The sequence below is a fragment of the Malaclemys terrapin genome, chromosome 3 (assembly GCF_027887155.1).
Source record: "Malaclemys terrapin pileata isolate rMalTer1 chromosome 3, rMalTer1.hap1, whole genome shotgun sequence".
Taxonomy (NCBI): Eukaryota; Metazoa; Chordata; order Testudines; family Emydidae; genus Malaclemys; species Malaclemys terrapin.
Window position 1 is genome coordinate 208,736,845 of NC_071507.1, and position 23,351 is coordinate 208,760,195.

The 23,351-nt window shown below is 58.2% G+C and overlaps 2 protein-coding genes across 3 annotated transcripts in view; one reads left to right on the top strand and one right to left on the bottom strand.

The window, feature by feature from the left end:
• The window catches only part of IFT172 (intraflagellar transport 172), a 120,426-nt gene extending 106,328 nt beyond the window's left edge, over window positions 1-14,098 (top strand). For both annotated transcript variants that reach the window (XM_054022079.1, XM_054022080.1), the window contains 5 exons: window positions 9,713-9,772; window positions 11,288-11,386; window positions 12,556-12,709; window positions 13,301-13,392; window positions 13,924-14,098. In XM_054022079.1, coding sequence (XP_053878054.1) covers window positions 9,713-9,772; window positions 11,288-11,386; window positions 12,556-12,709; window positions 13,301-13,392; window positions 13,924-14,013 — 495 coding nt within the window. In that variant the 3' untranslated portion in view covers window positions 14,014-14,098. The remainder of the gene's footprint in view (window positions 1-9,712; window positions 9,773-11,287; window positions 11,387-12,555; window positions 12,710-13,300; window positions 13,393-13,923) is intronic.
• A 914-nt stretch (window positions 14,099-15,012) lies between these two features.
• KRTCAP3 (keratinocyte associated protein 3) lies at window positions 15,013-22,396 on the bottom strand. Its single transcript, XM_054022117.1, has 7 exons — window positions 22,321-22,396; window positions 21,348-21,532; window positions 20,777-20,836; window positions 19,327-19,527; window positions 17,940-18,074; window positions 16,215-16,321; window positions 15,013-15,634 (listed from the first exon to the last, which is right to left on the bottom strand). The coding sequence occupies exons 1-6, from the start codon at window positions 22,346-22,348 to the stop codon at window positions 16,223-16,225; spliced, it is 708 nt and encodes a 235-aa protein (XP_053878092.1). The 5' UTR covers window positions 22,349-22,396; the 3' UTR covers window positions 15,013-15,634; window positions 16,215-16,222.
• Window positions 22,397-23,351: the final 955 nt, after the last annotated feature.

Consider the following 23,351-nt stretch of genomic DNA (forward strand, 5'->3'; position numbering starts at 1 on the left):
AATATCTCCAGAGACAGAGATTCCACAACCTCCCTAGGCAATTTGTTCCAGTGTTTAACCACCCTGACAGTTAGGAACTTTTTCCTAATGTCCAACCTAGACCTCCCTTGCTGCAGTTTAAACCCATTGTTTCTGGTTCTATCCTTAGAGGCTAAGGTGAACAAGTTCTCTCCCTCCTCCTTATGACACCCTTTTAGATACCTGAAAACTGCTATCATGTCCCCTCTCAGTCTTCTCTTTTCCAAACTAAACAAACCCAATTCTTTCAGCCTTCCTTCATAGGTCATGTTCTCAAGACCTTTAATCATTCTTGTTGCTCTTCTTTGGACCCTTTCCAAATTCTCCACATCTTTTTTAAAATGCGGCGCCCAGAACTGGACACAATACTCCAGCTGAGGCCTAACCAGAGCAGAGTAGAGTGGAAGAATGACTTCTCGTGTCTTGCTCACAACACACCTGTTAATACATCCCAGAATCATGTTTGCTTTTTTTGCAACAGAATCACACTGTTGACTCATATTTAGCTTGTGGTCCACTATAACCCCTAGATCCTTTTCTGCCGTACTCCTACCTAGACAGTCTTTTCCCATTCTGTATGTGTGAAATTGATTTTTCCTTCCTAAGTGGAGCACTTTGCATTTGTCTTTGTTAAACTTCATCCTGTTTAACTCAGACCATTTCTCCAATTTGTCCAAAGATTGGCTACTGTTTCTAAGATATTTAAGTTTTTACATTTTATGTCTATGTATATTGTGTAGATAGTAGAGTTTTAATCATGAATTGTAAACCTAGGTCTTTTCATGTGTTTATGGTTGCTTTACATGATAATAGTTCACCTGTCCTGTTTATGTAACACTTTAAAAATCAGCAAAAGGGTTATCTAAATAAAATTTATTATGAAACAAAAGGCAAAAAACTATTATGTACATAGTTTAGTCCTATTCAGTGTCTACTCGGCGCTTCTTGGCTTGTCTCTTGTCTTCATTAAATGGAGCATCTCTTGTCACTGTCCAGCAATAGTCTGCAAGCATTGATGGGCTCTATTTGCCCTGATAGCGTTTCTCCATTGTTGCAATGTCCTGGTGAAATAGCTCGCCGTGCTCGTCGCTCACTGCTCCGCAGTTCGGTGGAAAAAAATCTAGATGAGAGTGCAAAAAATGTATCTTTAGTGACATGTTGCAACCAAGGCTTTTGTATGCCTTAAGGAGGTTTTCCACCAACAACCTGTAGTTGTCTGCCTTCTTGTTTCCGAGAAAATGTATTGCCACTAACTGGAAGGCTTTCCATGCCGTCTTTTCCTTGCCACGCAGTGCATGGTCAAATGCATCATCTCGAAGAAGTTCACGAATCTGAGGACCAACAAAGACACCTTCCTTTATCTTAGCTTCCTTAACCTTGGAAATTTTCCCTGGAGGTACTTGAAAGCTGCTTGTGTTTTGTCAATGGCCTTGACAAAGTTCTTCATCAGACCCAACTTGATGTGTAAGGGTGGTAACAAAATCTTCCTTGATTCAACAAGTGGTGGATGCTGAACACTTTTCCTCCCAGGCTCCAATGACTGTCAGGACCAGAAGTTTCATCCTCTTCCTCTTCCTCATCTGACTCAAGTGAGAATGATTCTGGTGCATCAGGAACGGGCAGTCCTTCTCCGTGGGGTACTGGGCGTATAGCTGATGGAATGTTTGGATAATGCACAGTCCACTTTTTCTTCTTTGACACACCTTTCCCAACTGGAGGCATCATGCAGAAGTAACAATTGCTGGTATGATCTGTTGGCTCTCTCCAAATCATTGGCACTGCAAAAGGCATAGATTTCCTTTTCCTGTTCAACCGCTGGTGAAGATTTGTTGCACAAGTGTTGCAGCATATGTGTGGGGCCCACCTCTTGTCCTGATCTCCAATTTTGCAGCCAAAATAAAGGTGATAGGCTTTCTTAACCATAGTGGTTATACTGCGCTTTTGTGATGCAAAAGTCACTTCACCACAAACATAGCAGAAGTTATCTGCACTGTTCACACAAGTACGAGGCATCTCTGCTCACTTTGGCTAAACAGAAATGTGTCCCTTTGCAAAATCAAACACTGACAAATAAGAGAGCACGACACTGTATGATTTCTAGAGCTGATATAGGGCAATTTGTTCAGCAGAGTGATGTAAGCTTCGTTATGATTGCATCATCCATGACTTCTAGGAATAACATGATGCAATTCATATCATGTATGACGCAATACCAGCTTCAGATTGCATCATTCATTGTTTTGCCTAAAAAGCAAGTACTGTCCAAACCCAGTCATAGATTTATTCATAGATCCAGTCAAAGATGTATTTTAGTCATTTCTGGTTTAAATTGAGATCCCTTCCCTTTATAACTCACTTATCCTCTGCCATTCCCAAGTCAAGGGTTGTATATACTGACCCAATAGCATATCTTGAAAACTAGAGCCAATCAACAATTTTAAGCATCATTTTCGTTCTCAGTGACCCAGAATTAGTAAAGTTTGACTACATTTATTTCAGAAGCATTTTGGCTGTAGAGCAGTGTAATTGGGAGGGTCGTGTACCCTCTCGCTGCCTGGAGTGGCTCACGCCTGTGAGTGCCACACTCCCGGCAGGCTGTCAGAAAGCGGGGCAGACGCCCCATGCTGGTGGTGTGTCCTATAGTTAGCTGCCACCAAGCCAGTAACAAACGTGGGCTCTGGAAGCACTAGAACAGCCTTACCGTGGAGTCCCTGACAGGCCCCTTGGGCCCTCCTGTCTCTCTGCCACCCGGGCAAGCTGGACTATGTGATTCTTTGGTTGCCATATAGCAAAGATTACAAAAGGTTCAGATTGTCTCAGTCCCAAGAGACCAGTCACTTACCCCAGGTCAATTTGTACCTCAGAGCTCACACCAAAGACAGCGCTTGTAGTCAGTCCTACAGTAAACTAACTCAGCGTGTATTAACTAGGAAAAGAAATGAGAGTTGTTTACAGGTTAAAGCAGGTAACATATATAAACAAATGAGTTACAGTCTGTGGTTCCCAAAGGTGACAGAGTTGCAGTAATCAGTCAACACTGAATGTCTTTTAGGTGTAACCCAGGTTGACCCTGGGGATCCCTGCTTTTGTTTCCGAGCTCCAGTCCTGTGAGAATCCAGACAGCAGAGATGAAAAAGTGTCATGTCAGCTATCTTTATTCTCTTCTCCCAGAATTCACACTGATGGGACCAACTTTCTTGACAGTAGCACCTTCCTGGGGGTGAGAGGGCCGTCACCCAGTCTTTGTATCATGATGTTCCACAATGGCCCATTTAGTTTTGATAGTCCTTCTTGATGGACACGGCAACCACTCCTGCCAGGCTTCCCAAGTCCAGAGCAGGCATTTATACCATTACAAAGCAAAACGTACATATCACCTTACAGCACAGGATACAGGCATTACAAGTCCGATAAATGCAGGCAGCAGCTTAGAAGCATTCATAAAGTCTAAATACTACACACGTCCTCAAAGGCTAGCACCTGTCTTAAAGAATACTAGCATACAAGTGAGCTGGTTTGTTTTCCAGCTATGAGTTTGTCTGTGCTCAGCTGATGCCTACAGCCTTGGCAAGAGCTGGCACCTGCTCTACCAGCGTCATGGAATCATAGAATCTCAGGCTGGAAGGGACCTCAGGAGGTGATCTAGTCCAACCCCCTGCTCAAAGCAGGACCAATCCCCAACTAAATCATCCCAGCAAGGGCTTTCTCAAGCCTGACCTTAAAAACCTCCAAAGAAGGAGATTCCACCACCTCCCTAGGGAACCCATTCCAGTGGTTCACCAACCTCCTAGTGAAATATTTTTTCCTAATATCCAACCTAGACCTCCCCCACTGCAACTTGAGACCATTGCTCCTTGTTCTGTCATCTGCTACCACTGAGAACAGTCTAGATCCATTCTCTTTGGAATCCCCTTTCAGGTAGTTGAAAGCAGCTATCAAATCCCCCCTCATTCTTCTCTTCTGCAGACTAAACAACCTCATCAGATTTCTTTTGTCCCAATCCTCTAATTTGTCTAGGTCCCTCTGTATCCTATCCCTACCCTCCAGCGTATCTACCACTCCTCCCAAATTAGTGTCATCTGCAAACTTGCTGAGAGTGCAGTCCACGCCATCCTCCAGATCATTAATGAATATATTGAACAAAACCGGCCCCAGGACCGACCCTTGGGGCACTCCGCTTAATATCGGCTGTCAACTAGACATGGAGCCGTTGATCACTACCCGTTGAGCCCGACGAGCTGGCCAGCTTTCTGTCCACCTTATAGTCCATTCATCCAGCCCATACTTCTTTAACTTGCTGGCAAGAATACTGTGGGTGACCGTATCAAAAGATTTGCTAAAGTCAAGGAATCCACTGCTTTCCCCTCATCCACAGACCCAGTTATCTCCTCATAGAAGGCATGACTTGCCCTTGTTGAATCCATGCTGACTGTTCCTGATCAATTTCCTCTCCTCTAAGTGCTTCAGAATTGATTCCTTGAGGACCTGCTCCATGATTTTTCCAGGGACTGAGGTGAGGCTGACTGGCTTGTAGTTCCCCGGATCCTCCTTCTTCCCTTTTTTAAAGATGGGCACTACATTAGCCTTTTTCCAGTCATCCGGGACCTCCCCCGATTGCCATGAGTTTTCAAAGATAATGGCCAATGGCTCTGCAATCACATCCACCAACTCCTTTAGCACCCTCGGATGCAGTGCATCCGGCCCCATGGACTTGTGCTCGTCCAGCTTTTCTAAATAGTCCTGAACCACTTCTTTCTCCACAGAGGGCTGGTCACCTCCTCCCCATACTGTGCTGCCCAGTGCAGTAGTCTGGGAGCTGACCTTGTTTGTGAAGACAGAGGCAAAAAAAGCATTGAGTACATTAACTTTTTCCACATCCTCTGTCACTAGGTTGCCTCCCCCATTCAGTAAGGGGCCCACACTTTCCTTGACCTTCTTCTTGTTGCAAACATACCTGAAGAAACCCTTCTTGTTACTCTTAATATCCCTTGCTAGCTGCAACTCCCAAGTGTGATTTGGCCTTCCTGATTTCACTCCTGCATGCCTAAGCCATATTTTTATACTCCTCCCTGGTCATTTGTCCAATCTTCCACTTCTTGTAAGCTTCTTTTTTGTGTTTACAATCAGTAAGGATTTCACTGTTAAGCCAAGCTGGTCGCCTGCCATATTTACTGTTCTTTCTACACATCGGGATGGTTTGTTCCTGCAACCTCAATAAGGATTCTTTAGAATCATAGAATCATAGAATATCAGAGTTGGAAGGGACCTCAAGAGGTCATCTAGTCCAACCCCCTGCTCAAAGCAGGACCAATTCCCAGCTAAATCATCCCAGCCAGGGCTTTGTCAAGCCGGGCCTTAAAAACCTCCAAGGAAGGAGACTCCACCACCTCCCTAGGTAACGCATTCCAGTGTTTCACCACCCTCCTAGTGAAATAGTTTTTCCTGATATCCAACCTGGACCTCCCCCACTGCAACTTGAGACCATTGCTCCTTGTTCTGTCATCTGCCACCACTGAGAACAGCCGAGCTCCATCCTCTTTGGAACCCCCCTTCAGGTAGTTGAAGGCTGCTATCAAATCCCCCCTCATTCTTCTCTTCTGGAGACTAAAAGAGCCAGCTCTCCTGGACTCCTTTCCCCTTCATAAAAAGAAGAACAGGAGTACTTGTGGCACCTTAGAGACTAACAAATTTATTAGAGCATAAGCTTTCGTGGACTACAGCCCACTTCTTCGGATGCATATAGAATGGAACATATATTGAGGAGATATATATACACACATACAGAGAGCATAAACAGGTGGGTGTTGTCTTACCAACTCTGAGAGGCCACATAAATACCACCCTATACCGGAAACCTACTGACCGCTACACTTACCTACATGCCTCCAGCTTCCATCCAGGACACACCACACGATCCATTGTCTACAGCCAAGCTCTAAGATATAACCGCATTTGCTCCAATCCCTCGGATAGAGACAAGCACCTACAAGATCTCTATCAAGCATTCTTAAAACTACAATACCCACCTGCTGAAGTGAAAAAACAGATTGACAGAGCCAGACGAGTACCCAGAAGTCACCTCCTACAAGACAGGCCCAACAAAGAAAATAACAGAACACCACTAGCTGTCACCTTCAGCCCCCAACTAAAACCTCTCCAGCGCATCATCAGAGATCAACAACCTATCCTGAAAGATGATACTTTACTCTCACAGATCCTGGGAGACAGACCTGTCCTCGCTTACAGACAACCCCCCAACCTAAAGCAAATATTCACCAGCAACCACACATCACTGAACAAAACCACTAACCCAGGAACCTATCCTTGTAACAAACCCCGATGCCAACTCTGTCCACATATCTATTCAAGTGACATCATCATAGGACCTAATCACATCAGCCATACCATCAGGGGCTCATTCACCTGCACATCTACCAATGTGATATATGCCATCATGTGCCAGCAATGCCCCTCTGCCATGTACATTGGCCAAACCGGACAGTCTCTACGCAAAAGAATTAATGGACACAAATCTGACATCAGGAATCAAAATACTCAAAAACCAGTGGGAGAACACTTTAACCTGTCTGGTCATTCAGTGACAGACCTGCGGGTGGCTATATTACAACAGAAAAACTTCAAAAACAGACTCCAAGGAGAGACTGCTGAGCTAGAATTGATATGCAAACTAGATACAATCAACTCAGGATTGAATAAGGACTGGGAATGGCTGAGCCATTACAAACATTGAATCTATCCCCCCTTGTAAGTAGTCTCACACTTCTTATCAAACTGTCTGTACTGGGCTAGCTTGATTATCACTTCAAAAGTTTTTTTCTCTTACTTAATTGGCCTCTCAGAGTTGGTAAGACAACTCCCACCTGTTTATGCTCTCTGTATGTGTGTATATATATCTCCTCAATATATGTTCCATTCTATATGCATCCGAAGAAGTGGGCTGTAGTCCACGAAAGCTTATGCTCTAATAAATTTGTTAGTCTCTAAGGTGCCACAAGTACTCCTGTTCTTCTTTTTGCGGATACAGACTAACATGGCTGCTACTCTGAAACCTTTCCCCTTCATGTTATTCTCGCAGGGGATCCTGCCCATCAGTTCCTTGAGGGAGTCAAAGTCTGCTTTTCTGAAGTCCAGGGTAAATATTTTGCTGCTCTCCTTTCTTCCTTGTGTCAGAATCCTGAACTCGACCATCTCATGGTCACTGCTTCCCAGGTTCCCATCCACTTTCGCTTCCCCTACTAATTCTTCCCTGTTTGCGAGCAGCAGGTCAAGAAGAGCTCTGCCCCTAGTTGGTTCCTCTAGCACTTGCACCAGGAAATTGTCCCCTACACTTTCCAAAAACTTCCTGGATTGTCTGTGCACTGCTGTATTGCTCTCCCAGCAGATATCGGGGTGATTGAAGTCCCCCATGAGAACCAGGGCCTGTGATCTAGTAACTTCTGTTGCCCATTGTTCTTTGTTCGGTCATCTGCCACCACTGAGAACAGCCGACCTCCATTCTCTTTGGAACCTCCCTTCAGGTAGTTGAAGGCTGCTATCAAATCTTCCCCCCCCCCCACCTCCACTCTTCTCTTCTGCAGACTAAATAAACCCAGTTCCCTCAGCCTCTCCTTGTAAGTCATGTACCCCAACCCCCTGATCATTTTCGTTGCCCTCCGCTGGACTCTCTCCAGTTTGCCCACATCCTTTCTGAAGTGTGGGGCCCAAAACTGGACACAGTACTCCAGATGAGGCCTCACCAGTGCCGATTAGAGGGGAATAATCACTTCCCTCGATCTGCTGGCAATGCTCCTACTAATGCAGCCCAATATGCTGTTAGCCTTCTTGACAACAAGGGCACGCTGCTGACTCATATCCAGCTTCTCGTCCACTGTGACCCCTAGGTCCTTTTCTGCAGAACTGCTGCATAGCCACTCGGTCCCTAGTCTGTAGCAGTGCATGGGATTCTTCCATCCTAAGTGCAGGACTCTGCACTTGTCTTTGTTGTTGACGCTTATCAGATTTTTTTTGGCCCAATCCTCCAATTTGTCTAGGTCACTCTGGACCCTATCCCTACCCTCCAGTGTATCTATCTCTCCCCCCAGTTTAGTGTCATCTGTGAACTTGCTGAGGGTGCAATTAATCCCATCATCCAGTTAATTAATGAAGATGTTGAACAAAACTGGCCCCAGGACTAACCCCTGGGGCACTCCGCTTGATACCAGCTGCCAACTAGACATCGAGCCGTTGATCACTACCCGTTGAGCCTGACTATCTAGCCAGCTTTCTATCCACCTTATAATCCATTCATCCAATCCAGACTTTTTTAACTTGCTGGCAAGAATACTGTGGGAGACTGTATCAAAAGCTTTGCTAAAGTCAAGATAGATCACATCCACTGCTTTCCCCATATCCACAGAGCCAGTTATCTCCTCATAGAAGGCAATTAGGTTGGTCAGGCATGACTTGCCCTTGGTGAATCTATGTTGACTGTTCCTGATCACCCTCCAATGCTTCAAAATGGATTCCTTGAGGACCTGCTCCATGATTTTTCCGGGGACTGAGGTGAGGCTGATCAGTCTGTAGTTCCCTGGATTCTCCTTCTTCCCTTGTTTAAAGATGGGCACTACATTAGCCTTTTTCCAATCATCCGGGACCTCCCCCGATCGCCATGAGTTTTGAAAGTTAATGTCATAGATAGGTGTATAGATTAATTGTTGATTGACACCTTATACTGTAGTTGTGGCATCATCCACTGTCAGAAAACAGGGCACTAGGGTAGATGGACCATTGGTCTGACCTAGTATGGCCGTTCTTATGTTTATGTATGATGGGGTGTGCAGACCTTGCACTGGCACGGAAGGGGTTAAGGAGCTGCTCTGGCCTGGAGTGGCCCTGCCCGAGGAGTTACAAGGAGGGAACTCACCTGAGCTGAGGGCAGACCTGGGACTGGACCAGGTTGTGGAGCTCCGGCCCTGGAGAGAGGCTAGCAGAGCCCCTGCTGTTGCAGAGGAGGGTGTGCATCCCCTGAACTAAAAGGGGAACAGACTGAGACTTGCTCTGAACCCCCAGTGAGCCCTGCCGTGCTCAGTGAAGGAAGAGAGCCCAGAGCCTGGAGGGAGCTGCCTCCAGGTTTTTCTTTCCCATTCTTTTGTAGTCTTGTTAGCTGTCTATAGGCTGTTGTGTTGTGTTGTGAAGGGGCCAGAGCCGGGGAGTGCAGAGCAGGCTAGTGCGCGGTAAATTAATGCCCCAGCTTGCTGCACACTCACTGTTCATCTCGACAAGCCCACAAACAAATAATCTGAGCTCTAAGTATGAGTGCCCAGGATGAGGCCCTCATGGGGCAAGTTATCACACATCTGCTGCTTGGCGGTCTTACGGTCTCACACCTGCCTCTGGAGTAGCTGGGGCTGTGATGGGCCTCGGGGCTGTGCGGGATGCTGCTGTTTTCACTGAACCCTGCAGATTCACTGCCCCAGAAGCCTTCGTTGCCTGGTTTCCCCCCGAACCCTGGCTGCTCAGCAAGGCGCAATGCAGGTGCCCCCCGTTGTCTGGCTGAAGGTTACTGCTCTTAGCCCAGTGTGCATTTCCTCACATCACCAGTGGGTGGGACGTGGCCAGGGCTCCCCAGAGCCTGCGTGGATGGGCAGCATCAGCTTCCCACCACTCACACGCATTCTTGCTTTCTCTGCACTAGGCGGTCGGCTGGGAGAACATGGCATTCATCTTCCTGAACCGTTTCCTGGATCTCACAGACGTGAGTAGCACATCGGGATGAGGGTAAAGGCGGCACAGGGGTGGGGAGCTGTGCTGGGGCCAGCCCATTGGGGCCCAAAGCGGGGATACTAACAATGAAGTGGGGGGACCCTGGAACTGCTCGGGGCCCTAAGCAATTGCTCAGGCTGCTTACTCCTAGCGCTGGCTCTGCGGGGGGCAGGCTCTTCTGTGTTGCGGGGCTGCAGGGGAGGTGCCTATGGAAGGACAGAGACTGTCCCAGCCCTGCCTCGGGGACCCACGGGGGAGCGTGTGCATGTGGCTGAACGCTGCAGGTTGGAAATGGCACAGAGTGAAACGGTGCCTTGTCCGAGCAAAGCCCTGGCTGCATGTCCGGAGCAGCACGGCCGCAGCCCTAGAGACTTCCAGGCCAGAAGGGCCGTGATGTCTGGCCTGGAGGTGGCCCGAACGAGGGAGGGAAGCTGTTCTCATTTCCTGACACTTCGGCTGCTGCCTGCTCAAGAACCAGGAAGGAAAGCGTCCAGCTCGGCCCTTTCCTTGCCCTTCTGTTGGGCCGGCACCCAGCAGGGACCCCAGAGCAGCTGGCAAGGAGGGTCACTCAGGTTCCAGCTGCTCGAGTAGAGGGCCTGTGCCTGTTTCCATTCTAACCCTGGACTCCCTAGCAGCAGGGGCCAGGTGGGGGACCCAGTTCCCCGGCCCCCTGGCCAAGGGTGTCGATCGCCGTCCTGTTGGCTGGGGCACACTCCATTGAGAATTAAAAGGCAGCAGCGTTTGCTGATCGCTCTATGGAAAATAGGTCTCATACGCCTGGCTGCTAAACTTGTGTCAGGGCTGCGGTTTAGTCCTGCCAGCCTGACAGGCCAGACAAACATTAACACGAAGCACCCCATTCAATGGATTCACCAGTGGCTAGCTAGTGGGTGGCAAATAGGAAATGGGCAGTTGTCATCCAGTGGGGGTGTGGGGGGTTCTAATGGGGGCTCTCAGCTCCAATATCTTCATCGAGGATCCAGGAGGAAATATAAAAATCTCTGATAAATTTTACAGTGTACAGAAAACTCGGTAAATCATGATGGGGACACGTGGGTTCCACGGAGCGACCTGGCCCCCCTGGCAAGCTGGAGGCAGGGCTGTTGTAGCTGGGTGGCCCCAGGGTATGAGACAGATGGCGGAGGGAGAGCTTAGCTTGTATTGGACCCAGAGAGCCCTGCATGGAGCTCTTCCTCGGGTCTCAGGTGGAAGCGCCAAAGCGCGCATCCCTCACCCACTCGGCGGTGTGCTGGGCTCGTGTGCACAGAGCTGAATGCCAGGACGTACCCTCGGAACAGATCCCGCAGGATGGGGCCTGGCTCACCGGGTGGACGAGCAGCTGGCTGCAAGGTCAGGGCTAATGTGAGCCGTGGGTGTGTCCGCTGGGAGTGGCAAAGGCATCTCCTGGGACCCTGCTGGGGCCTTTGCTGGTGCGGGAGGTTTGTGCTGCCTGGGCTGGCACTGCAGGATGCTGGCCCCCCCTGCAGCGCTCTCCCTCTGCCCCCAGGCCATCGAAGAGGGCACGCTCGATGCCCTGGACCACGTCGACTTCCAGAACACGGACATTCCCTTCGAGGTGCCGCTCCCAGCGCATCAGCACGTGGCTGTGAGTGTCGTCCCCCCACCCCCCGCTTCCCTCAGCCCCAGGCCAGCACAGGGCCCAGCTCTCAGCAGTAAGTGGGGATGTGAGTGGGGACCTGACTCAGCAACAGGGGGTGGGGAGCATGAGTAGGGTTACCATATTTAAAAAATAAAAAGAGAGGACACTCCACGGGCCCTGGCCCTGCCCCTCCCCCGCCCCAACTTCACCCCTTCCCCAAAGTCCCCGCCCTAACTCCCCCTCCTCCCTCCCAGCCATGCGAAAAGGGCTGCCCAAGCGCTACCGGCTTCACGGTTTGCCGGGCAGCCCCCAGACCCTGCGCCCCCGGCCGGCGCTTCCCCAGCGCAGCTGGAGCCCGGGAGGGGAAGTGCCCAGCTGGGGGCGCAGGGTCTGGAGGCTGCCCGACAAACCGTGAAGCCGGTAGCGCTCGGGCTTCGGGCAGCCCCCTTGCCTCCGGACCCTGCGCCCCCGGAGCCCGGGAGGGGAAGTGCCCAGCCAGCGGCTCGGGGTCCGGAGGCATAGGGGGCTGCCGAAGCCAGAGCGCTCGGGCAGCTTGGCTCTTAAACAAAGCCGAAGAGTCAGGGGAGGAGCAGAGCAGCCGGAGCCCGGGAGGAGAAGTGCCCGGCCGGTATTTTTCCTGGACATGTTCGGCTTTTTGGCAATTCCCCCTGGACGGGGGTTTCATTACCAAAAAGCCAGACATGTCCGGGAAAAACCAGACGTATGGTAACCCTAAGCATGAGGGACCAGGCTCCAGGCTCTCAGGGCCAGGGAAAGTGAGGGAGCAGGGCCCCAGCTCCCAGGAATAGGGGATGGCACAAGGAACCAGGGCCCCAGGTCTCAGGGACAGGTGAGTGGGGGGAGGAAGGGATCAGGCCCCCAGGTCTCAGGATCAGAGGACTAGGGGGTCGAGGGGCCAGACTCCCAGCTCTCAGGACTGGGGGGTAAAGGAAACGAGGGATGAGGCCCCAGCTCTCAGTACCAGGTGAGGGGGGGGTTAGTGACCAGCCCCCTCCCACCCAAGCTCTCAGGACCGGGCAGGGGATGCAAGTGACCAGGGCCCCCTCTGTCAGTGGGGGTTCAGGGTCTGGGGGCCTGACCCCACCCCGGTCTCGGGGCCAGGCCGGCTCGCAGGCCGGTGCCTGGAGTCAACAGTGGTCTGTGCTGTGCGGCAGGAGGCGACTCGGGAGGAGATCAGGGACTGGGTGCTCACCATGTCCATGGACCAGCGGCTAGAGCAGGTCCTGCCCCGAGACGAGCGGGACACATACGAGGCTTCGCTGGTGGCCGCGAGCACAGGCGTGCGCTCCCTGCCTTGCCTGCTTACCGGTGAGTCCCTGGGCCCTCAGCCCCGTGGGGATGGGGGGCAGGATTGGGACCCAGGGGGCGGCAGATTGGCAGTGGGGGGGGGAGGTTTGGCACAGAGGGGACAGGATCAGGACCTGGGGAGTCGGGGGGCATGAGTCGGACCTGGGTGGGCAGGATTGGCTGTGGGGGGGAGATTTGCAACCTGGGCGGGGGAGGCAGGCTTGGCGGGGGGGGGGGCAGGATGGGGAGAGGTTTGGGACCCATGGGGCAGGATTAGCAACTGGGGGGGGAGGTTTTGGGCAGGGGGGCAGGGTTGGTGGGTCGGAGGCAGGTTTGGGACCAGGGGGGAGCAGGCTTGGTGGCAGGGAGTGGAATTGGCAGCAGGGGGCTCCAGCCACTGGCGAGGGAACTGCAGGCAAAGGCCTCGGGCGTGGTCCTGGCAGGGGCATTGCTGTGTGTTCGGGCCCCCAGCACCTCGGGGTCCCCGCGCCGGCTCTGCCCAGTGTGGCACTGTTGGCTAAGCACCCAGGCCAGCCCCTGGGGGGGTGCCGGCAGGGCTGGGGGTCGGGCGGAGCTGGGCTCGGCCCCGCTCACCAGCCTGTCTGTGGCCAGGCTACCCCGTGCTGAGGAACAAGGTTGAGTTCAAGCGGCCTGGGAAAGAAGCCAACAAAGACACATGGAACAAGTTCCTGATGGCCGTCAAGGTGAGCGGGGGCAGGGCCTGTCTTCATGGGAGGGGCAGGACAAGGCAGAGGCTCTGATCACTCACAGGCCTGTACCCACCAGGAGGGAGAATGGGGGGCAGCCACCTACCCACCCCTCCCCGCCCAGCACCTCTCAGCTGGAGAGGAACTGGCTGGGCCCAGCCCTCCCACGGGGTCTGAGCCGGGCCCAGCCCCACGCAGCCCCCATGTGTATTATCCCACTGGGTCCCCCCCTTTCCCCAGCCCACCCCCAGTAGCCCCAGGGCTGTGCCCCACCCCGCTCCAGTCCAGGGGCCAGGCTCCGCGGCTGCCCTAGTGTAGCGGTGCCCCCCCCGTGGGGCAGGAGGCAGGTGAGGTCGGGGGGCTGGGCCCAGCTGCTGCCTGGTCATGCCCATGCTCGGGGGCTGGGCTCGCATTGCCCAGGCAGCCCAGGAGGGAGTGGGGGGATGCGCTGACTCGCAGGGAGCTGAGTTCAGCCTCACAACCCGGCTCTGCAAGCCCGTGCCCAGCGCCGCCTCTTCTCTCTTGCAGACGTCCCATAGTCCTGTGTGCCAAGACGTGCTCAAGTTCATCGGCCAGTGGTCCGGGGGGCTGCCGAGCAGCAACTTCTCCTTCCAGTGAGGGTAGCAGTGCCCCGGGCTGGCCGCCAGGCCTGAGCCCACCTCCCCCATTAAAGCAGGCTGTGAAGCCCCAGCCGTGGTCCTGATCCCGTGTCCGGCCCTGCCTGTGCGTCCTGCACTTCCCCAGGGGTGGGCAGCATCCCACTGCCTCCAGCCCACGGCACGCATCTCCCCGGCTGCACGGGGCACCCAGTGCCCGGCCAGGCAGGGGGCGAGCGCAGGAGCCCGACAGGCTCACAGCACCGGGAGGGCCCTGAAGTGACAGGGCTCAGGTCAGGCTCAGAGCTACCAAGAACGAGCACAGGGGCCCTGCCCTGCAGACCACGCCCTGTGGGGCCAGGGTAGGCTGGGCCCTTCCGCTGCCTGGGGAATGCAGGGGGAGGGTCGGGTGCCGAGCAGCAGGCCCTGACTGTACAAGCAGTGTCCAGCACCCCACATCTTCCTCTAGGGCACGGGAGCAATGGCAGGACCAAGCGAGCTGCTGAGCAACAGGGGCTGGCCCCAGAGACAGAGTCCTTCCCCCCACCTGGCTGCAGTGCCAGGCTCCTCCCCTTTCTTCAATGTCCCACCCACTGCCAGGCTCCTCCCCTTTCTTCAATGCCCCACCCACTGACAGGCTCCTCCCCTTTCTACACACAGCCCCACCCCTTCCAGGCTCCTCCCCTTTCTTCAATGCCCCACCCACTGCCAGGCTCCTCCCCTTTCTACACAGCCCCACCCACTGCCAGGCTCCTCCCCCCTTAACACCTCCATCCCCACTGCCAGGCCTCTCCCTCCCTCTATGCACACCCCACCCACTGCCAGGCTCCTCTCCCACTATACTGACCCCAGTTACAACCTGCTTCCCAGTGCTGCTCAGCCCCCCCTCCCCACACACACACACACCCTCGGAGGACAGCCGGGCGTTGCTGAGTCTGTCTAGTTGCCAAGGGCTGTACTCAGCTGAGCTCTCACTTGCAGCCGGTTTGGGGAGTCGCTTGGGGAACCAGGTCCCAAACCATTGAGGGTTTATTAACAGTGTTTATTCGGCTGGTGTCTGAGGGCCAGCCAAGCCCCGGCCCCTTGTGCTAGGCGCAGTACAGCCCCAGTGCCACAGACTTGGGGCCTAGCACACCCGCAGCGGGCCGGGGTGAGAGCCGGCTCATGCCACGGCTGGTGTGTGAGTGGGAGGGGGGCGAGCTAAGGGGCAGGTGTGGAGGGAGGGGAAGAGCTGGAGGGAGGGGAGCTGAGAAAGGCCAATCCCACCTGCAGCGAGGTCACTGGCTGTCCAGATGTCCCTGCTCAGGCTGCTTCTCCCCCTCCCCACTGGCGTGTCTGGCAGGATCCCTTCCCCCATGGCCATAGGGGGGTGGGAACTCAGCAAAGCATGGTGGGCAGACCCCCGGGAGGGCTGGCAGCAGCAGGACTGGCACACTCCGGGCACGAGGGGGACAGCCACGGGAGCCCGGATACGAGCAGGACCCTGCCACAGGAGAAGGGAGCCTGCTCCCCAAGGAAAAGTCTGCCAGGTGGGGCAGCTGCCCCCTCCCTCCTGGCCCTGTGTCCTGCCTCTTCCATGGGTCGGCATCAGCATAATGGGCGCTTCACCCCCCGCTCCCAGCTGATGTGGGCTGGAGCGTTACCTGCGAGAGAAAGAAACTGTCCGGCTAAGGTGGCTAGACTCCTGAGGCCTGCACTGAGGGACTCGGAGCCCCGGCGTGGGCGGGGAATGGGGCCCTGCCAGGGGGCGGCACCGAGGGACTCGGAGCCCCGGCGTGGGCGGGGAATGGGGCCTGCCAGGGGGCGGCACCGAGGGACTCGGAGCCCCGGCGTGGGCGGGGAATGGGGCCCTGCCAGGGGGCGGCACCGAGGGACTCGGAGCCCCGGCGTGGGTGGGGAAAGGGGCCTGCCAGGGGGCGGCACCGAGGGACTCGGAGCCCCGGCGTGGGCAGGGAATGGGGCCCTGCCAGGGGGCGGCACCAAGGGACTCGGAGCCCCGGCGTGGGCAGGGAATGGGGCCTGCCAGGCGGCGGCACCGAGGGACTCAGAGCCCCGGCGTGGGTGGGGAATGGGGCCCTGCCCAGCAAGGAGGGGGAGTGACAGTGTCCCCAGTGCACCGGGTTAAGCAGCTCCCAGCTGGCTGGGCTGGACACTCAGAGACCCACCAACCCAGCAGATTCCCCCATGGGCCCTGTTCCCCTGGCTGGGTCAGGCGACGCTCACCTCTGCCACTAGGCCCTGGCCCCGTCCTCCACAGCCAGCAGCTGGCACAGCTCTTGCGTGTGCCGGTCCTCAGATGCCACCTCCTTTGTCGCTGTCTCTTCCTCCAGCTGGAAAGGACGCAGACACCTGAACGAGGTGCCCCGGGGCAGTGCGATGCCAGGGCTGGGGTGACTGAACCCCCAGGGGGGTGTGCAGGGGTTATAAGAACGGCCAAACTGGGGCACACCAAAGGTCCACCCAGCACAGTGTCCAGTTCCCACAGCAGCCAGTACCAGGTGCCCCAGAGCAGTGGTTCTCAACCAGGGGTCTGGGGCCCACTGTGGGGCCATGAGCAGGTTTCCGGGGGTCCGCCCAGCAGGGCTGGCATTAGACTTGCTGGGGCCCAGGGCAGAAAGCCAAAGCCCCACCACCCAGGGCTGAAGCCCGGGGCTCCAAGGCCAGACACCAGGGGCTGAAGCCAAAGCCTGAGCAACTTGGCTTCACAGGGCCCCTGTGGTGTGGGGCACCGGGCAGCTTCCCTGCTTGCCCCCCCCCCCCCACGCTGGCCCCGGCTTTTATATGCAGAGAAACAGTTGTTGTGGCACGGGGGGGCCACGGAGTTTTTATAGCATGTTGGGGGGGCTTCAGAAAGCAAAAGCTTGAGCAGCCCTGCCCCAGAGGGGCTGAACGGGGCAGTTAGCAAGTGCTCCATCCCCTGGTGTCCAGGCCCAGCTTCGGGAAGGCAGAAGGTTAGGGACACCCAGCGCATGTGGCTGCATCCCGGCCCATCCTGGCTAATAGCCATTGATGGACCCATCCTCCGTGAATTGATTTGTGTCTTTTTTGAACCCAGTTATAGTTTTGGCCTTTACAACCTCCCCTGGCAACACGTTCCACAGGCTGGGCGTTGTGTGAAGAAATACTTCCGTTAGTTTGTTTTAATCCTGCTGCCTGTTAATTTCATTGGGTGACCCCTAGTTCTGGTGTTATGTCACGGGTAAATAACACTTCCTTGTCTACTTTCTCCACACCAGTCATGATTGTATAGAGTTCTATCATATCCCCCCTTAGTCGTCTCTTTTCCGAGCTGAAAAGTCCCAGTCTTATTAATCTATCCTCATACGGAAGCCGTTCCAGACCCCTAATAATGTTTGTTGCCCTTTTCTGAACCTTTTCCAATTCCAATAGATCTTTTTTGAGATGGGGCGACCACATCTGCATGCTGTACTCAAGGTGTGGGCGTACCATGGATTTATACTGTGGCATTATGATATTTTCTGTCTTATTATCGATCCCTTTCTTAACGGTTCCCACCATTCTGGTAGCTGGTTTGACAGCCGCTGCGCATTGAGTGGATGTTTTCAGGGTTGAAGCTGGCTGAGCAATGTCACGTGGTGCTGTGTGGGCAGAGCATGGGGGGCAGATGGGGGACAGCCCTGGGGAGACATGCCTGGCCCTGCACTGCAGTCTGGCCCCTCCCACCCCAAAGCCCATATATATCTGGCCTTGGACCCCCGCAACCCCACGCTTGCTCTGGCCTCTCCATTCCCTTCACACCTGGGGTGGGGGGGGCAGCACCTCTCAGTGCGTGTTGGGGAAACAACCCCTGGGACCCTCAGGGTTAGAGCACAGGGTCCCAGTTGAATCTGTCTGGTGCACCAAATGGGGAGAGGACCCCCCCTCCCCAAGAGACAGTCCCTGGGAGGGGAAGGGGACAAGGAGGGGGTTCTGGCTGGAACCTCTGACCTGTTGGCGGATGTTGGTGTCTGCACAGGGACCGATGCCACGGAGGATCAGGGACACCACACAGCACCTGCCAGAGAGCGCAGCTTCCACCGCAGCCATCACCATGGAGGGGAACCAAAGCGCCAGGGCCGTGTCCTGTGGGGTGTGGCACAGGCAGGTCAGGGCGTGCAGGAGGGGGGTGTGCAGGGAGCAGGGGGCACCCAGGGGCGATGGATGGGCGGGCCTGGCCCCACAGCAGGGAGCAGGGGGTGCACAGGAGGGGGACACGCAGGGAGCAGGGGGTGCCCAGAGGCGATGGATGGGCAGGGCCCAGCCCCACAGCAGGGAGCAGGGGGCGCCCAGGGGCGATGGATGGGCAGGGCCCGGCCCCACAGCAGGGAGCAGGGGGCGCCCAGGGCCGATGGATGGGCAGGGCCCGGCCCCAAGCAGGGAGCAGGGGGCGCGCAGGAGGGGGGCACGGAGGGAGCAGGGGGTGCCCAGAGGCGATGGATGGGCAGGCCCAGCCCCACAGCAGGGAGCAGGGGGCGCCCAGGGGCGATGGATGGGCAGGGCCCGGCCCCACAGCAGGGAGCAGGGGGCGCGCAGGAGGGGGGCACGCAGGGAGCAGGGGGCGCCCAGGGCCAATGGATGGGCGGGCCCGGCCCCAAGCACAGGGAGCAGGGGGTGCGCAGGAGGGGTGTGTGCAGGGAGCAGGGGGCGCCCAGAGGCGATGGATGGGTGGGCCCGGCCCCGCAGCAGGGAGGGGGGCATGCAGGGAGCAGGGGGCGCCCAGGGGCGATGGATGGGCGGGCCCGGCCCCACAGCAGGGAGCAGGGGGTGCACAGGAGGGGGGCGTGCAGGGAGCAGGGGGCGCCCAGGGGCGATGGATGGGCAGGCCCGGCCCCACAGCAGGGAGCAGGGGGTGCACAGGAGGGAGGGAGCAGGGGGCGCCCAGGGGCGATGGATGGGCAGGCCCGGCCCCACAGCAGGGAGCAGGGGGCGCCCAGGGGCGATGGATGGGCGGGCCCAGCCCCACAGCAGGGAGCAGGGGGTGCACAGGAGGGAGGGAGCAGGGGGCGCCCAGGGGCGATGGATGGGCAGGCCCAGCCCCACAGCAGGGAGCAGGGGGTGCACAGGAGGGAGGGAGCAGGGGGCGCCCAGGGGCGATGGATGGGCAGGCCCGGCCCCACAGCAGGGAGCAGGGGGCGTGCAGGAGGGGGGTGTGCAGGGAGCAGGGGGCGCCCAGGGGCGATGGATGGGCGGGCCCGGCCCCACAGCAGGGAGCAGGGGGCGCCCAGGGGCGATGGATGGGCAGGCCCGGCCCCACAGCAGGGAGCAGGGGGTGCACAGGAGGGGGGCGAGCAGGGGCGATGGATGGGCAGGACCCGGCCCCGCAGCAGGGACTCACGTAGATGCGGGTGGTGTTGAAGGGGCAGTCGTTGGTGGCGATGGCAGCCCGGGCGTCGGCGGGAAGGGTGGAGCTGTTGCATCCCACCATCAGGCGGTGCCCCCGGCTGGCGATGGTGAGGGAGATGGCCAGAGCCAAGCCCAGGCTGCAGGCAGCAGACAGCAGGCAGTTCAGCAGCGAGACGCACAGCAAGGCCCAGTGCTGCAGGCGGAGACCAGAGCTGGTGGGCAGGAGCCGGGCAGCCACGTGGCGTAGCCCCTCCCCCCGCAATGGGCCACTCACCAGCTCCAGCAGCCCAGGGGTGAAGTGGGCAGCGGCCCTGGGCCCCACACGCCCAAGCAGGGACCCCTCCCCCTGCGCCGGGAGCTTCCTCCAGCAACTGGAGCAGCTGCTCCCAGATGAATGTTTCTCTGGGCCTCCATCGTCTCCCTGCACCCCAGGTCCTTGCAGCCCCACGGGGGCCCAGGGCACCACCCCCCAGTGTCCACATGAAGCTGCAGGGGGCAGGGTCGCCCCTGCCACGCCCGTTCCAGTGCTAACCCATCCCAGCACCAATGAGCAACTGCGCTGGCAGCCGCTGCCCTGGCCTCAGCGCTTGGCAGCCCCCCCACAGTGCCTGCACCTGGCCCTGTCCTGTGCGCTTACGTCTGGTGTCAGACGCTCCCCTTGCCAGCAGAGCCATGGGGCAGGGGGGGCTTGGCACAAACCCGGGTGCCCTCGGCATGTGGCCATCTCCCAGTGCCCCAGGCCCCACTTCTGAGCCTGGCGTTCCCTTGGGGACGCGGATGGGCCGTCCTGCACCAAGCCAATGAGGACAGTGTCTGAGCCAAGACGCCTGCATTACAGCCGCGCTGCACGGCCCAGTCACCCCCCCCGCCCCGTACAATGGGGTGGATGGACCTGGCCCCCTCCCCCCGGCTTTTATCAAGGGCTGTAGGGGGTTTGCCTATGAGCGCTTGGTGGCAGGGAGCGGCTGTCAGGTATTTATGCAGCACAAGGGGGTGTGGGGGGGTATGTAGCACCTGGCACAAGGTGGGGCCTTGCCCTCGGCTGGGGAGAGCGGGATGGTGCCTGGCACGGGGTGGGGCGGGGGCCTTACCCAGCCAGGGCAGGTCTGTGCAGAGCCCAGCACCCAGATCTCAGCCGGGCACACGGGGGATGGGGGACTGCGTGGCACCTGGCCTGGGCGGAGACAGGGACAGGGAACAGCGCTGATGGAAAGAGCTGGGGCCTTATCTGCAGCAGGTGCGGCCTGTGAGGACGTAGCCGCAAAGCTGGCTGGGCCCACGGCAGGAGCCGGGCAGCTCAGGGAGCAAGGTCCAGGGAGTGGCTGCTGCAGGCGCTGGGCCACAGCCCTGAATGCTGCTTCCTGCCCGAACTCAGCCCCCCCGGTTACCCAGCTGTGACCCCAGCATTGGCCTTCGCGCCCCGGCCCCCGGTGCTCACTCACCAGGGCTGCCTTGAGGAGGTTCCGGGACACCAAGATGGCCACAATCCCAGCAGTGATGCTCTAGGGAAAGACACGGGGGGTCAGTCCCTCCCCCAGTGCAGCCCCCCCAAGCCCCCCAGTGCAGCTGCCCCAGACCCAGTGGCTGGGTCCCTGGGGCGTAGCAACCAAAGGCGTTGTTAAATCAGGGGCCCTATGGCCCAGAAACTCAACCACACCTGAGGTTCGGGCCAGGGGGGACAGGCCCGGCCTCGCTCATGTCTCACTCCAGCGGTGGTTCTGCTGTCGGTTCCTTGCATCGGCCTCGTCCCCACACCCCCAGCTCCAGCCTCGAGCGGCAGGGGAGGCGCTGGGCTGCCAGGGGTCAGCTGCCCGGTACGCATCTCGCTCTGGGGTCGGCCAGGGCCGCAGTGGCCAAGCGCCGCCTTGTTCCTGCAGGCTCAGGCCCAGCCGACCCCACGGTGCCACGCAGGGACTCATGCCGGCAGCTGGAGCCCCAGGGGCCAATGGGGGGGCAGGGGGAGCAATGGGGCTGCGGGGGCTGGAGCAGGGACGGCCGGCGGGCCCCACTCACCAGCAGCCCGGAGCCGACGGAGATGACGTTGGCAGTCGTGTACTCGGAGGTGACCGTGCGCTCAGGGTTGGCCACGTGGCGCAGGACCGTGCCGTGCACGATGGCGCCCAGGATGAAGTTCACGTGGCCCAGGACGATCAGGGTAATGCCAGAGCGCATGAGGCGCTGGGGTCCGCGCCCCAAGTCTGCAAGAGAGGCAGGCGTCAGGCACCAGAAAGGAGGGGAGGCTTGTACCTCGGGGGGCAATGGAGAGACACACACACAGCACAAGGGCCTCGTACCCCCAACTGTCAATGGGCATGAGGGGGGCACCCAGTGTAACGGGGGGGAAATCACATATGGCACGGGGGGGGGGGGAAGTACTGGAGTGTGCAATGGGGGGGTCACACATAGCGGGGGGGGGGGAAGGTACCTGAATGTGCAACGGGGGGGGTGGTCACATGGCAGGGGAAGGTACCTGAGTGTGGAGTGGGGGGGGTGTCACACATTGCGGGGGGAGGTACGTGTGTGTGGAGTGGGGGGGGTCACACATTGGGGGGGGTACCTGAGTGTGCAATGGGGGGGTGGTCACGCATGGCGGGGGGGAAGTACCAGAGAGTGTGCAATGGGGGGGTCACACATAGCGGGGGGGGAGGTACCTGAAAGTACAACGGGGGGGGTCACATGGCAGGGGGAGGTACCTGGGTGTGGAGTGGGGGGGTCACACATTGGGGGGGAGGTACCTGGGTGTGGAGTGGGGGGGTCACACATTGGGGGGGAGGTACCTGAGTGTGGAGTGGGGGGGGGTCACATGGCAGGGGGAGGTACCTGAGTGTGGAGTGGGGGGGGTCACACATTGTGCAATGGGGGGGTCACACACGGCACGGGGGGAGGGTGTCACGCACGGCATGGCGGGAATTTGCCCGCAAGGGAGGGGGGGCGATTCGCGGAGGGCCCCCCCCGAACGGGCTCCGGGCGGGACCCCGGGACTCACCGAACCCGCAGCCGCTGCCGCAGCTCATCCCGCCGGTTCAGGGCCGGCGTCACCGCCCCGCGCAGCCAGCCCCGGGGCGGGACCCAGGAGTCCGATCCCGCCCCCGCCTCCCCCCCGCGCGGAACCCAGGAGTCCGATCCCGCCCCCGCCCCCCCCGCGCGGAACCCAGGAGTCCGATCCCGCCTCCCCCCCGCGCGGAACCCAGGAGTCCGATCCCGCCCCCGCCCCCCCCGCGCGGAACCCAGGAGTCCGATCCCGCCCCCGCCCCCCCCGCGCGGAACCCAGGAGTCCGATCCCGCCCCCGCCCCCGGGAGTCCGGCCCCCCGGCACAACGATTGATTGGGGGGGGGGGGGGGGGAGACGGGCGCTTCTCCCCGCCTGGGGGTCCCGCTCCGGGAGTTCAGTCCCCGGCAGCGCTGGAGGGAACGAGCCGCCCCCGCCGTGGCCCCGCCCCTATATCGCGGGGGGGGGGGAGAAAAGAGAGCCCCCCCCCCCGCCGCATCCCCCTTTATTCATAGACTCTAGGACTGGAAGGGACCTCGAGAGGTCATCGAGTCCAGTCCCCTGCCCGCATGGCAGGACCAAATACTGTCTAGACCATCCCTGATAGACATTTATCTCCCCCCCCCCCCAAGGCAGGGCCCAGGTGCGGGGTGGAAGTGCCCCAGGGGCAGGGCCCAGCTGCAGGGGGGTGGGAGCAGGGCGGGGGGGGGGGGGGTGGAGGTACCTCTGGAAGTGGCCCAGCTGCAGGGGGGTGGGGGGGTGGAGGTACCTCAAGTGCAGGGCCCAGGCCCCAGAGCATGGAAGGGGGGGGGGGGCAGGGCCCAGCCCCCAGAGCATGGAAGGGGGGGGGGGGGCAGGGCCCAGCACACATGGCAAAGAAGCAGCCTTTACTTATTTACAAAACCGTTTATTAAAAATAGGAACTGATAGAAACTAGACACAGGAGGCTCCGTGGTACAGCGGCAGCTGCCAGAGGCGGGGCCCCGGCTCTGGGGATGGGGCTGCAGCAGGGAGAGGAGCGGTGGAGG

Bases quoted from the DNA above. Each gene is read 5' to 3' on its own strand.
- KRTCAP3 (XM_054022117.1), bottom strand. From the start codon at position 22,348: ATGAGCTGCGGCAGCGGCTGCGGGTTCG. The intron at 21,533-22,320 runs GTGAGTCCCGGG...CCTCTCTTGCAG, and splicing joins CGGCAGCGGCTGCGGGTTCG to ACTTGGGGCGCGGACCCCAG. The intron at 20,837-21,347 runs GTGAGTGGGGCC...GTCTTTCCCTAG, and splicing joins CCGTCGGCTCCGGGCTGCTG to AGCATCACTGCTGGGATTGT.